The 13938-nt window shown below is 46.9% G+C and overlaps 1 protein-coding gene across 9 annotated transcripts in view; it reads right to left on the reverse strand.

Annotated features, from left to right (window-relative positions):
- The window catches only part of AGAP1 (ArfGAP with GTPase domain, ankyrin repeat and PH domain 1), a 555073-nt gene that overhangs the window by 54241 nt on the left and 486894 nt on the right, over window positions 1–13938 (reverse strand). For all 9 annotated transcript variants that reach the window (XM_060151780.1, XM_060151784.1, XM_060151782.1 and 6 more), the window contains 3 exons: window positions 13354–13508; window positions 10330–10420; window positions 6501–6723 (listed from right to left, as the gene is read on the reverse strand). In XM_060151780.1, coding sequence (XP_060007763.1) covers window positions 6501–6723; window positions 10330–10420; window positions 13354–13508 — 469 coding nt within the window. The remainder of the gene's footprint in view (window positions 1–6500; window positions 6724–10329; window positions 10421–13353; window positions 13509–13938) is intronic.

Consider the following 13938-nt stretch of genomic DNA (forward strand, 5'->3'; position numbering starts at 1 on the left):
CTCTGAGAAGTCCCTAAAATATCTTAAGTCAAATCCGAGGTCCCCGAGCCGCTGTTGGGTTTGCGGAGCCGCGGACGTGTGAACTTTATTGGCAATAAACGTCGCTCCTGCACGCGGATGGCGTGCCTGCAAACCCAGGGCTCCTCGGAGCCTGCCACTGTCCCCACTCACTCAGGACACTGTCCCCGCCCGGACCCGAGGCCGGGAGGGTGGGCCCCGCTCCGGCGGCTGGGGCCAGGGCATGCCCGCTGACAGGCGCGCCACGATGACAGAAATGCACTCTGAGTTGCAATTAGTGGCACTGTCATTTTCGGGGGCTCCTGCCAATTAATTAAGCCTGTCAAACAGAAAAACCACAGCGCTCACATGATAATTTATATTGGAAGAGACGAGCCTCGTGGAGCACAGCGGCTCCCTCTGCAAACAGAATTCTCCCTCCGAGCATGGAAATACATATGAGAAAATAAATAAAATAAAACAACAACACAAAAGGGTGGATGGAGGGGAGGTGGAGATGGGGTCCTGCACGGGGAAGAAGAAAGTGAGGCTGTCCTTGTTATAACTGTTAACTCTGATCGCCAGAGTCGAAGACAGGCTGATTAAAACTCCAAACGAGCCCCCAGCTCCCTGAACCCTCTGTGTCCGTCCGGGATGATAGAATCAGGAGTTTATTCATACCATTAAGCCCCAGAGAACTTAATTGAAAGAAGAGCACAGCCCGGACCTTGACAAGCGGGAGGTCACGGTAATTGCTGCCGGACATATTTAACATTAAGATAATCAGGCCATTAATTACCCTTCGGATCATTAAATCAGCCAGTTGCAAAATGAAATTTCTGCCTCTATTACTCACTTGAGAGACCACAGGGGTGGCCTTTAATTTATCAGTGAGCTTGAGATACAAAGGCTGGGGCTGGGGGAGGGCAGGAAGGGAGGGGGCCGAGCGGCGGCAGTGGCAGCGGCGGCAGGGCATCAATTCGCCATGCTCGGTGATCCTGGCAAATTAACTAGGTAAGATAACCTCCGCTTCCAAAGGCAGAAGCTGGGGGTATGTAAATAGATGAGGGCAGACAGGGAGATCAGAGTCTGCACACCACTTAGCAGGATAATAAAGGAAATCATCCTTGATTATCAGTGCTAATTTGGACACTGCCGGTAGCTTGTTATGCGTGTTCTGAGTAGCATTTAATTAATTCAATTGCTTGTTAATGAGGGAAGTGACATGTGGGGAGCAGATGCCACCCAACTGCAGATGGGTTCTGGTCATCACTGCAAAGTCCTTCCCCCCCCCCATTTCTCCCCCTGCCCATTTTTCTTTTTTTTTAAGGAAAGAAAATAGGAAAAGGTGTCAAGCATAGAGGAACACTCAAAAGAGACAAAACACTGACCTCAGCAGGGCCAAGAACTGTTGAAAAATAATAAGATGAGACAATCCTGGGACCGCGTGGGCCCTCATGTTCCCCGAGGCCGCATTTGGATCAGTGCATCTTTATGCCAGAAATTTGAGCCTGAGATTACTATATTGTGATCTTATGATCAAACCTAACGAGACAGAGACGTGGCCAAGTGGTGCTGCTTTTAATATCTCAGAGTTAGCGGTGGGGATCCAATTATTTTCAGTTTGGATACATTTCCCCTTTATCAATATCTCCATGTGCATAAATAAGATGAAAGTGGCGTTCGGAAATGAAAAGCACACGGAACTTGGATCACTGGGCAGACTCGCTCCGCCTGGAAGTGAGCAGCCCGTCTCTCCCACGCGGATTTCTGACGTCCGGCCCCCAATCTTCCTCCTGAAGTGACATCTTTTTAGAGGTTAAACACAAGAGGGGAGTTTAGGGGCGCAGGTGAACTGACAAATAACGAAACCCAGAGAAAGGATGCTAAGAGAGGGAAGGGAACGTACGCTAAATCAGCCAACTCGGTCCCCTTCCATGTGGGATCAAAGAGGTGACGGGGTGATTTCAGTTGGGCCTAGAGCTTCTCCCGAGGGCTCTTTCATGGAATTGAGAACACAGCTCTCTACTTCCAGGTTCCTTTGATTTCCTAGACCAAACCGGCAGGCCCCAAACCACCTTGTAAACAGGACACCTGCCCTGAAATGCAAATAGCAACTGGTCCCTGGTCTCTCCCGGGCCAAAGCCCTCGACTCGGAGACACAAAGGTGGAAGATGAAGAGAGAAAGCCGCACAGCCCAGCTGAGTGCGGCTTCTGCCAGGAGGAAGGCGGTTCCAGAGAGCTCCGATCGGTCCTGGTGGGAAATTATTTTCCCTGCAGTCAATCGAAAAAGCTTCTAAGTGAAAAGGGGGATGAGAATCAAGCAGGACCTGCCTTAAGTGATGCAGACCGGCCCCGAAAACACCAGTGCGTGGCCGAGCGTGAGAGGATGCACGGAGAGGTCTGTTTGAGACGGCTTCACCGTGTGCTGGGAATTTCACTCGCAAACACATGGGGGAGTTCTGAGGCCCTGAGGATGCAAAGCCCCCCCGACACATGTATTCCAAGCTGACCAGTTTCCTCTTTCTCTCCTTCACCCATTCGTTCACGCACTCCGGAAATATGCACGTGACTGTTTTAACATCTCTACCTCCGAGCTGTGTCCTGACACCGGAACCAGAGCCCTGCCTGGTGGCTCCAGGCCCCGCGTCCAACTCCACAGGACAACGTACTCTAAGATGCAACACACCAACTCACATGCTGACCGTCCTGCCGACAGCAAACTGCCCCTCCTTAAGGCCCTAACACCTAGTTCATTCTGTTACTTCTCTCCTAGTCCAGCAGCCCCATTTACAATCAATATTTTAAGTGTGTGCTTAAATGGTATCAATAGCAATTAGAGGGGGATTCTGATTCCACCCCAGAGGTAGTTAATTGTTACAGCATCGATCTTCTCTACCTGCTCCTTTCTCCAAATTAAACCTCCATTACAGAGGGGGATGAAGGGCATCCTCTCCCCTCCTGAGACAATAAATTTCATATCGAAGGCACTGGAAAAAAAAATAGCAGTTGTTGCAGAATCCATCCAAAAAGATTTTTTTTTTTCTTCCTGGGAGTAATTAAAAGATGCTTTTCTTGACTAATGATTCCCCGGTTTAGGAATGGGAAGTCAATACTGCTTTGCCGCCGTCAGCTTCGATTGATCTCAAAGCTGTTCAAGTTTGAACGGCAGTTCTCAGGGCAGCTGAGAATCGCTGGAACCAATTACGTGCCGTCCAAAGCTGCCCTAATCAGGGGTGAAGGTCCAGCAAGCAGTAGGGCAGACGGCTGGTCAGAGGAGCCCGTCTGGGTGACACCAATGCGAGATGGCTTCAGTTGTTTCTTTGGAGAAGGGTCTGTCGTGTTCTACTTCTCCATGGTCCTGAGTCTGTGTGTGTGTGTGTGTGTGTGTGTGTGTGTGTGTGTGTCTGTCTGTGTGTGTGTGTGTGTGTGAGAGTGTGTGTGTGTGTCTGAGTCTGTGTGTGAGTGTGTGTGTTCGTGTGTGTGTGTCTGAGTCTGTGTGTGAGTGTGTGTCTGTCTGTGAGTGTGTGAGTGTGTGTGTGCGCGCGCGCGCGCGCGCGCGCGCTGGGGGAGGCATGGCACATTTCTAATTATATTCCACTGTCAGAATGAATCTTCTGAACAAGACAGAATGGATGGAGCTTCTCGGGAAAACAGCTGGGCCCTTTTTCAAAGAATCAGACTGGATATATTGCACTTGGCTTTTCCTCAGACAGAGATAAAATTTTATTAAAATATTTCTTTTTAGTATTACCTGAGGGCCACATTAGAGAACCGTCCAGCTTTTTTTGTGCTAGTGATCACAGGTCCTGCAGAGAGAGCGAGGCAGGGTGGGTGGGAGGGCGTGTCTTTCCTCGTCTTGGAGAGGCAGGAACCAGACTAGATATCCATTCTCACACCGCAGACTGAATTCCATGTGGACATTCCAGCCCAAACTTTGGGATTTTGATTCTGTTTGAGGAAACTGCAGGAGGTAGTGAAGGAGCTGGGGATCTGGCCTCTTTTACAATTACACTGAGCGGTCTCTGAGTGTATCTGAGGCTTTGCCCACGTTCCACCAGGACCACAGTCTTCCAACTGACCTTGCCTGTCTCCATCCTTTCCTAGGATGCTGCTGGCTGCCTCTAGTGTTCCTGAGAACAGGCGGAACATATATGAACACAGAAAGAGATCCAACAACCCACCCTCTGCCCAACCGCGAGAGTCGCTGTTAAAACACTAGCCCGGCTCACCAGGCCTTTGCTCTATTATGGCCTTCCCTTCCCCACTTCTCACTGTGCTCAAGGGTCCAGCTCCCCATGGGCCCTGAGGCTTCCACGTTCCTGTTTGTGTGTAGGTCCCTCCCATCCTCCAGCACACACACTCCCCACGCCCCTAGGCCTGGAGATCACAGCACACTTTAAAGTCAGCTCAGATGACATTTCTCCTGGACCTCCTGGAGCAACGCAAATCCCTCCAGTCTGTGAACGCCACCGAGTCCTGGCATCCTCGCCTGGCCCTGAGAACATTCACCAATCACTGCACACTTACGGTCGTCACCTAGCAATCACTTCTTTTCTATGAGGAAGTACTCAATGAATATCTGCTGAATTTAATTAAAAATAAAACTCCCTGGGAGAATTACTAAAGCACAAAGGTATATTCAATTCTCAAACATGTTTATCTTCTTAAAGATGGACAGAACTTAGAAACCCCCAAGTTACCACTGGAAATACGACGTAACCACATCACCTCACTGTAGGGATTTCACAGCAGTGACTCCACTTGTGAGAAAGAAAGACTCAAATGTCTCTAAAATGTAAAGATACGACGTGTATAACACTACACAGAAGAGGAAGTTACATACTCAAGAGGTTAATTCAAATGTACAAGTTAGAAGGATAAAATACCCTTACATACACCATCTTCACTTATGAGGATGAAATTATTATATAATATTTCCCAGTTAAAAAATTAACCTACGTCTTTGTTTGTAATCATTCTAAATGGTTTCTAATTGTGATAGATGGAAAAACAACCAAACTTTTCTAATCCATGTATTAAAAATAGTATAACTGCTCCGTTTACACACAAACAGTAAAATGTATAAAGTTAATTTTTTCCCAACTTATTTTAATGTTTTCTGCATTCATTCACACGTTAAACTCAATCCGATTTCCAATCATTTTTCTTTTTCAGATCTAAATACCCTCCAAGGAAACTATATGTATGAAAAAATAGACATTAGAACATGAATTAATCTTTTAAGAATGCTCCTAGTGGACAACCCTGCGGATTTCTATATTAGTGTTAAATCAAAATTAAAAAACTGTAGAAGTGTATCATTTCTTCAGTCTGTAAGACAGCTGCCTGTGTGTATACTACACAGCATAACTTATATATAAAGAGCTCACAGCGCCAACCTGCTCGATTTTAAACAGATGTACTTTGTACACATTTCTTGCCCACCCCCGTCCCCTCCCCACAGAGCACCTAAAAGGAAGGGCAGGGTTAATGACACCAGCTTCATTCTCTCAAGTGAACCGAAGGGGGCACCACAAATTCATTTTTTAGTGTTGATGAAATGAAGCCCACAGGTTTTCCACGTTATTGGCGGTAGAAACCAACTTCTTACCCCTCGCATGTGGCCCGACCACAGACGGACACCTGGGTTTCCTTGTTGTCTGACCACCAGCAAAACAGATCCGTGCTGATGCTGGGAGACCTCTTCTCCCCCCTCACCTCTGCACACACCTGAGAAGTGAAGGCTGAGCCCATCCCGTGCCCCTGCTCCAGATGCTGGGATGCCCCCCAGCTCCCCGAACAGCCGTGGAGACAGGACGGTCCATCCTGCCTCCGTGAAAGAGGCTTTCTCAGAAAACGCGCCATTTTACCACCCTTAGGTACATTAAATATGCATGTGTACTAAGAAATGGCTTATAATTGCTGTCAATGAAAAATGAGAAACGGAATGGACTCAAAATAAATGCGTTTTTTACACTGGGTAACAATTAACATTAATGAGGGGCCACCATTAAGTTATGCCACACTTGGTTGATTAAATGTGTTAGAAACATATTTCAGAAAATAAAATATATTTGGTTACTATAAACTCACTTAGTGGGGGTCGGCGGGAGAGGGGAACCAATGGAGTAGATGCTTATCAAAGACATAAGAATAACAAAATTAAAGAATCCAAAATTCATAATTAGTGTTAACAGCCTAGCTTATGCCTATTAGAAGTATATTAATTAAAGTGATATATTCATAAGGTTAGAAGCTTAATACATTTCTAAGAGAGGAAGAGGAATCCCCAAAGTGTAAAAACAAGAGTAAAAAATTAAGGAGTCTGAATTACCCGTGTCTGCGGAAGAGCAATTTTTAATACAGATGTTTCTGTCTGGGGTAATCAGCTTCCCACTGGTTGCTGGGGCAGTTCCAGTGGTGGCTGTCATTAAGGTCATTTCTGGTTGTTGAACTGCCTGCAGAATGCCCCATAACCACATGCCTTCCCACGTCCCTACCTTGTGGAGTCCAGCGAGGGCTTCGTCCGCCCCTGGGTGCTCTCCTCCCAGATGCTGTTGGCCAGCTCATTCCCAATGGACGACATCACCTTGATAAGCTCAATGGGCCAGTCATCAAGGTCCAGAGATCGGACTCGAGAAAGGTGGGTGCCAAGATTCCGGTGGATCCCTGAGCACTCAATGCACATGAGGGCTCCCAAGTTCAAACTGGCCCAGTTGGGATCTGTGGGAAGAGAAAAAGGGCGCCATATGCAATCAGACCGTCATCACTCATCCCAACTGTCCTTAGGTCTCAGGAACAAAACGGCCAATCGGCCTTCCCATGCAACAGTCCCTCCCTAGAATCACATGGCTTGAAAATGCTCCCTGGCCGGTACTTGGAACTGTCTCAGGCATCTCAAAAGATCTGACATGTTGGCGGCAACTTTCAAACAACTGGCTTTAACCAAAGCCTTGGAAACAACGGAAAGCACGGGTTTGGATAGAAAGACGCACTTTTGGATACTTCCGCAGCGGCACTCCCCTTGAGCAGGCGGACACACGTGGAAACGAAATCAGGCATGACTTGCCGCCTACTGTGGACGGCAGCTGACAGTGGGAAAGGGAAGGTGTGCTGAGGGACAGCTGGGCCATTCCCAAAGCTACCAGGTCCCCCGTGACCACCTCTGCAACCACGGGCACAGCAAAGTTTTTAGCGACATGATGCGCACATTTGCAAATTTCAAAGATGAAAGAAAGGCACACCACAATGAAGAAGTGTGCTTTTCAGGGATCTTATTTAAGGGCAACCACCAAAGCAACTCCCGTTTCTCCATCCTTCACTGCTGGCAAGATGGCGGACATGGTCCTTTGGTTAGGTTACTTCCCAGGATGATCGACCCTGATTCTCGGAATAAACGGTGATGGGCTTTGGGCTGTGACACTGCACCAAGGGCACTGAATGAGTCCAGAGAACAGCATTGGGACCCCTGAGTGGGATCAGTCCCTGTGTGAAACTGGCTGACACAGTCAGAAGACTGTGGATTTGGACCCAGGGCTGGCTCCATGCTAGAATCACCAGCTGATTTGCAAAGACGGGGCTGACCTTGACAGTCAATGGCTTTCACCACTGACAGAAGCAAATACGGCTTACATCATCCAAGAATAATCAACATTTACCGCAGGTGCACTTGAAGAGTCAACAAAAAACCAGGTAGCTGACATCATATTTATTTGGAATCACTCTGGAAATGGCAAATGACCAGGAGTGGCCTTATGCTCATTCAGCAGAAATCAGCCAGTGATTCACTTAATATCTAATACAAAGGCAGGAAGGTGGTGATAGAGACCATGGTGGGGGGCACACGAGAAGAGGGGTCTGTGACCTCAGAGACCGTCTGGTTGGGAAGAGGAAACAGATGCCCCTAATAATAATAATAATAACACATAAAAAACAGACACCTTTGCCAGTGTGTCATCTCTCATGTCCTTGACCTCAGCCCCTCGACCTTCCCCTTGTCCTCTGAGAAAACACAGCAGGGCAGCCAAAGGCTTGATTTGAATCCTGCTACACAGCTGGCTCTTATGATGACCTGGGGCATATAACCTGACCCTTCAGACTCTTCATGTCACCCTGTAAGTGGGACACACTGTAGCAACAACTATTACAGTCACAAGAATGGAAAGAGACAGTGCATGGTGGGACTGGGCACAGACCTGACAGATAATGTGTTTAAGGAATGGGAGTTTAAGACCTCTTTTCTCTCCAGATTTGTCACCCTTTGTCCCTGGATTCCTACTCAGGTGGCCTCATTCTAAACAAACTGGCCCCGGAGCCTCCCCCAACCTCCCTCTTCCACCTGCCCTCCCCACCTGGGCACTCGCCCGCCCAACCCGGCTCTCAGAATGTTCTCCCGACCTCCAATTGGCCACACACCGCAAAGCTCAGGAGCCACGGAATCTTCCCGTTAAAACAATCCTGTAGATGATGGTGGAAACCACTGCAGACGTTTCTCCTAATGGAGGTTCCGATACGTCTCCGATTTTGTGCTTTTAAAGATGTTACTTTGAAACTTCCTGATAAAAACACACTTCAAATAACGACTTCTCTCTTCTAACTTCATGTCATGACAACATACTGAAAGTAACATTTAAAAATTCAAACAAAAGAAGATGCTTTAAAGTCCCTCAAGAGCTTCCCTGGTGGCGTAATGGTTAAGAATCCGCCTGCCGATGCAGGGGACACAGGTTCCATCCCTGGTCTGGGAAGATCCCACATGCCGCGGAGCAACTAAGCCTCTGAGCCACAACTACTGAGCCTGCGCTCTAGAGCCCAAGAGCCACAACTACTGAAGCCCACGCGCCTAGAGCTCGTGCTCCGCAGCAAGAGAAGCCAACGTAATGAGAAGCCCGCGCACCGCAACGAAGAGTAGCCCCGGCTCGCTGCAACCAGAGAAAGCCCGTGCGCAATGAAGACCCAACACAACCAACAGTAAATAAATTAAAAAACAAACTAAAAAAAAAAAAGAAGTCCCTCAAGATACCTGAAGAGGAGACCCCTTCTTTCACCCGGAGGCCTCAGACATGGCCTTGCCGTCCTGCCCTTACCTGACCTGCCAACCAGTGGTCTCTCCCCTTTTATCTGTGACAATCCTGAGTTCTTCCTGTTAGGTCACACAAATCCTACCTGGCCAGCTTCCTACCTGAGCAGCAGCTGCTCTTTCCCTGAACAAACCAGAGCCATTCAGTTGTGCGTCCTGCTGCTTCCCTGACTCACAATGACCCCCTCCCCACCTGCTCCAGTCCCGCCCATTTCCTGCACAAGGTGTGCTCTGAGTTGCTGTGTGCCCCTAACGGCCTTGCTCCGTGGCCCCGGGCCTCGGGGCCACTGGGTCCAGGCCTCGCCCACTGGGCTTCAGGCTCGGGATGCCAGGGCCACCTTACACCCTTTTATTTTGTTTCAACTGGACTCTAACAACAGCAAAAATATATGATTGGAAAAACTTTACTGAATGGGCCCAGCACTGTGCCAGGGCTGGAAGGTGAAGAATGAGCAGTCAGTCCTTAACTTCAAGGACACGAACTACAAAAGGACTTTCTCAAAGGGAACGTGGCATTACTCCCTGGACAACGGAAAGCACGGAGGAAAACTGGGTTGCTCCAAGGCACAAAGCATAATTATGAAGTCTGTCAGTTCAATCAAATGCTTTTGGTGTGTAGCGAATTCAAGATAAAATAAAAAGAGACCATTTGATACCAAAATCTAGAACATATGATTTTGAAATAAAGAAAACAAAGCCCAGAAGTCTCTGGGCAGGATTTAACCAACTGTACTCTATGTTTATGGAAAAAGCAAACAAACGTATGATCGTTGATGAAGCCAAAGGTTGGTTTCTGGATCCGGCACAGAATCTGGGCAGGTGGCCTAATCCCTACAGCATCTGTGGTGTGACTGTGGCTCATGGGAATGCCTGGGGCATAAACAAGACTTGTGATGAACCAGAATGGAAAAGAACACGAAGAAGAATACACACGGGTCCAGCTGAATCACTTTTCTGTACAGCAGAAATTAACACAACGTTGTAAATCAACTACACTTTAATAAAATTTAAAAAAATCAAACAAACAAAAAAGAATTACAGTGCCATCAGAGAGGCATTTGTGTGAAGGGCACTGTGTTAAAATATAAGTCCAAACAAAAATATTTCAGTTCCTTAAAAGCCATTAAATCATGTTATAAACCTGACACGCCAGATGACAGATGTGGGTTTGCTGCAATGCACGCTGCGTCGGACCACCCCATCTCCCTCTGCCGAGGGCCAAGCCCCACCCCGTCCTGGCTCACACTTACTTTGGGTCTCGCAGTCCACGCAGTGGGAGTTCCCTCGGATGTTCCGTATCGACTGCAAGGCCATGGCCTCACTCTGGCTGGTCAGTCGGGACTGGCATACAGGGAGACATACAAACCCAAGATATGAGAACTCCGAGAAAAAGGTATATACCTGCTAATAAAGCCTGGGAAACACCAAACAGATGGCGAGCGAACATAACCCGAGGGCAACGTCAACAAGGGACTCCTCGTTAGACGTCTTTAGGATGGAGCCTAGCGGGCGGAGAACGGACCGGCACTACCTATTAGGATGCGTCAGATGAGAGACTCATGCCCTAAGACACATCTCGTGATTCCTCGTCAGGAGACCACACGTGTGTGTGGCTGGGGGTGTTCATGCTTCAACGTACACTTACTTGTCTTCTCTAAGCAAGTTAGAAAAACACAAAGAGGGGAAAAGAGGAGCACAAAAATTATAAACTATCATGGTTAAGTTTTATTAACATTGTGATATCTATTCTTCTGGCCTTTTTTAAAAAAGCACATGTATACAGATAGACGTGCTTTAAAAAAAAAAGCCAGTGTGGGGTACGTTGCTTTGGAATCTGCCTTTTTAGCCTAACGACATAGTGTCACCTCTCAATGGCATCACATAGTCCCTGGCATTATTTCATTTTATTTATTTCTGATGTGATAGATATTCAGAAGTTTTGTTTTTCTATATGTTTAAATTTGATTTTGGAAGGTAGCTATTACCTATGTTACTGATTTTCAGTCTTTCAGCACCAAGACTCCTCAGGAAAAGGGTCAGAGCAACTCTGGCATCATTTTAAATGGCTGCATAATATTCCACTTATGAAGACTTAGTTACATTGTTTTCCTTGATGGACATTTAGACTGTTTCCAACTTCTGTCTGCTATCAGCAGTGCTGTGAAATAGCTTACTGCTAACTCTTTGCACAAATTCGTGATTACTGACTAAGGATGAATTCTTCAAAACAGGAGGACCAGGTAAAAAGACGTACATGGTTTTAAGGCTTATGACGCATCCATTTAATATAATGGCTAATGCCAAATAAATCCCAGAGGACACTTAGAATAAGCTTGATTTTCATGTAAAAATTATTCACAAGTGGAACCATCTTATGTCAAATTGTTTGCTGTGAAACAATTGCTTACTACTTAATCGTAAACTGTAATTTATTAATTGCCACTGTCTGATTAGCATAATGCATCATTGCGGTTTTATTCCCTTTGGTTAGATGCCCAAGTATTCGAAGTGTGTTTAACAATTTCTACTGGCATCTGGAGTGTGTGTGTGCACGTACAGAGATGTGTCTTCTGTCTACCTCTATAATCTCTAGGGCATATGTATGTATATCTACTATTGCTCTCAATTCTGAATTATCCACGGACAGCTAGAACACCTTACAGCCCATTCTCAGCTGAGGCTGTGTTTTCCCCTGCAGCTGTTCCTTGTGGCTATTATTTCCATGCTGTGCACCGTCACACCTGTTCACCAAGCGCCCAAAGTGCTCAGTGAGTCCTTCTCTCATGGGGAACGCTGGCCTCTGATGGCACATGTCTATCGAGAGAAAAGGGGCAGCACTGTAAGGCTGGTGCTCGCATCAGGCCGAGGTGACGCTGTCTGTTTTCACAGAGAGCTGGGAGGCATCTGGCAAGGGTGTGAAACAGAAAAGGCGCGTGCCGTCCCCCACCCTCCTGAATCCGATGACCTGGCATATATTCAGGGTCTGACTTGAGATACTGTGATTTTATGCAAAATTTGGAGATGCGTTTGTCTGTTCAGCCACACGTGCCCTCCCAACGCCTGTTCTGAAGCCGAGTTCCTGAGCTTTGTGGGTGACAGGTGTCCTCAGTCCCCATCGACAGGAGATGCGGAAGCATCCCGAGTTTGCTTCAGAAGCCGCATCTGCAGCCGTGACTCAATAAAGCCAAGGTGCTCAGAAATGAAAGGCCCTGATTCTCCTCACTGTGGGTATAAAACATCTTTAAAAAAGAGAGGCAAATTACATTATAATAATAATGACTGTGGTCTGGTTTACCCTGGTTAAAGAGGGTAATAAAATAAGACACTCCATCTTTTTGAAAGACAGACTCCCTTCTTAATGACAAAGTGGAACATAAATCATTGGCAGAAATGTCTTTAAATGGTTACAAACGAAATTGCAGGTTGGGAGGCAATGTTCTTTCTCCTGGCTTCTGGTTGTTCACAGTTTGAAAACTCAAAATGCTCTCCGAGACTTTAAAGTGTCCCAGAGAAGGGGTTAAAAATATCCAAGCATTAAAATAATGATTTGTGAAGGAATCTCTGCTGGGAAAAGGGAAATGAGAAAAATGACCTTTGTATAAGGAATATCATTGGGCAGTAATTCAGAAAATGCAGGTTAAAGTCTGCTTTTCCTGGCTAAACAAATGCAAAAGAATGAACTCTAATTGAATAAACCCCATATCAGGCTTTATCAACAGAATTTAGAAAATGGACATTTTATCTTCCCTAAGCTCTTTGCATATGCTCATATATGTGCATGCGCTTTTCATCGAAGCCTGTACTAAGGGTCAGTTTTCTAACTCGAGGTGGATTTGAATTTGAGACATTTATGAGAACGGAACAGTGCCTCCTCTTAAGTCTGCACTTCTTTTCCTGAGGGTATTCAGCCTAAAGCAAAAATCAGTGTGAACAAAGAAGCCACAAGGGTCCAAAAGATTCTACGATCTCCAATAAAAGGTCAATACTTTACATTTGGGATGAGCCGAGAGAGCAAAGATTTAAACTGGGATATTCTGCCATCCGAACGTGGTTAAGCTAGGCTACTAATCTATGATACAGGACACATATCGACACAATTCCTTTTTATCTTTGCAATTATTTTGCATTCTGCTCAGAAACATTTAAGAGTCTTGCCAATTGCGCGTCTCACCCGATGCTCTCCCCTCCCCCACCCATTTCCGTTTCAGGATCAGCGCTCTTGATTTTGGTGGTGGGGCCTTGGGGGGGGGGCGGCAGGCTGCTCCGGGTTTTACCTTATTCTTGCTGCTCTCGCACGACTGTAAGCTGGCGAGGATCTGACTCTCGATGGCCTGGACCCACGCGTCTCGCTCCTCGTAGGTGGTGGCTTCAAAGTGCCACGTCTGGCCAGTGAGGGACACAATGATAAACTCAAAGTTTTCTTCTTGTTCTGAAACACAGAGTGGTGGGGATGAAGAGTTTAGCTTTCATGAGATCATGGCCCCTCCGCCAGCCCTCGGTCATGAAAGTGCCTTTGGGTTCAATCGCGCCTGCATGGGGCCGCGGCACACACAGGACCGGCCGCCCCGCAGCGGAGATCTGAATCTGCAGACCTCCCAACACTCCAGATTTGGTTCCTAAAGCCAGCGTGGCTTAGCTAGGTTTCAATCAACGCTCAGGGGATGAGGAAAAATGAAAATCAGCGTGTGATGTCAGTGTCTCTGTGCTGGGCACAGATGAAGCAACTTAGGGTCGTAATATTGTAATTCGTGGCCGGCTGCTGAAATTGACAGGGGGATGAAAATCAAGTGAACACTGCTCATCTCAGGATACAATTTAATTTCTTCATAAGCACCTGTGTGCCAATCCACAGATACACC

The sequence above is a fragment of the Lagenorhynchus albirostris genome, chromosome 6 (assembly GCF_949774975.1).
Source record: "Lagenorhynchus albirostris chromosome 6, mLagAlb1.1, whole genome shotgun sequence".
NCBI classification, from domain to species: Eukaryota; Metazoa; Chordata; class Mammalia; order Artiodactyla; family Delphinidae; genus Lagenorhynchus; species Lagenorhynchus albirostris.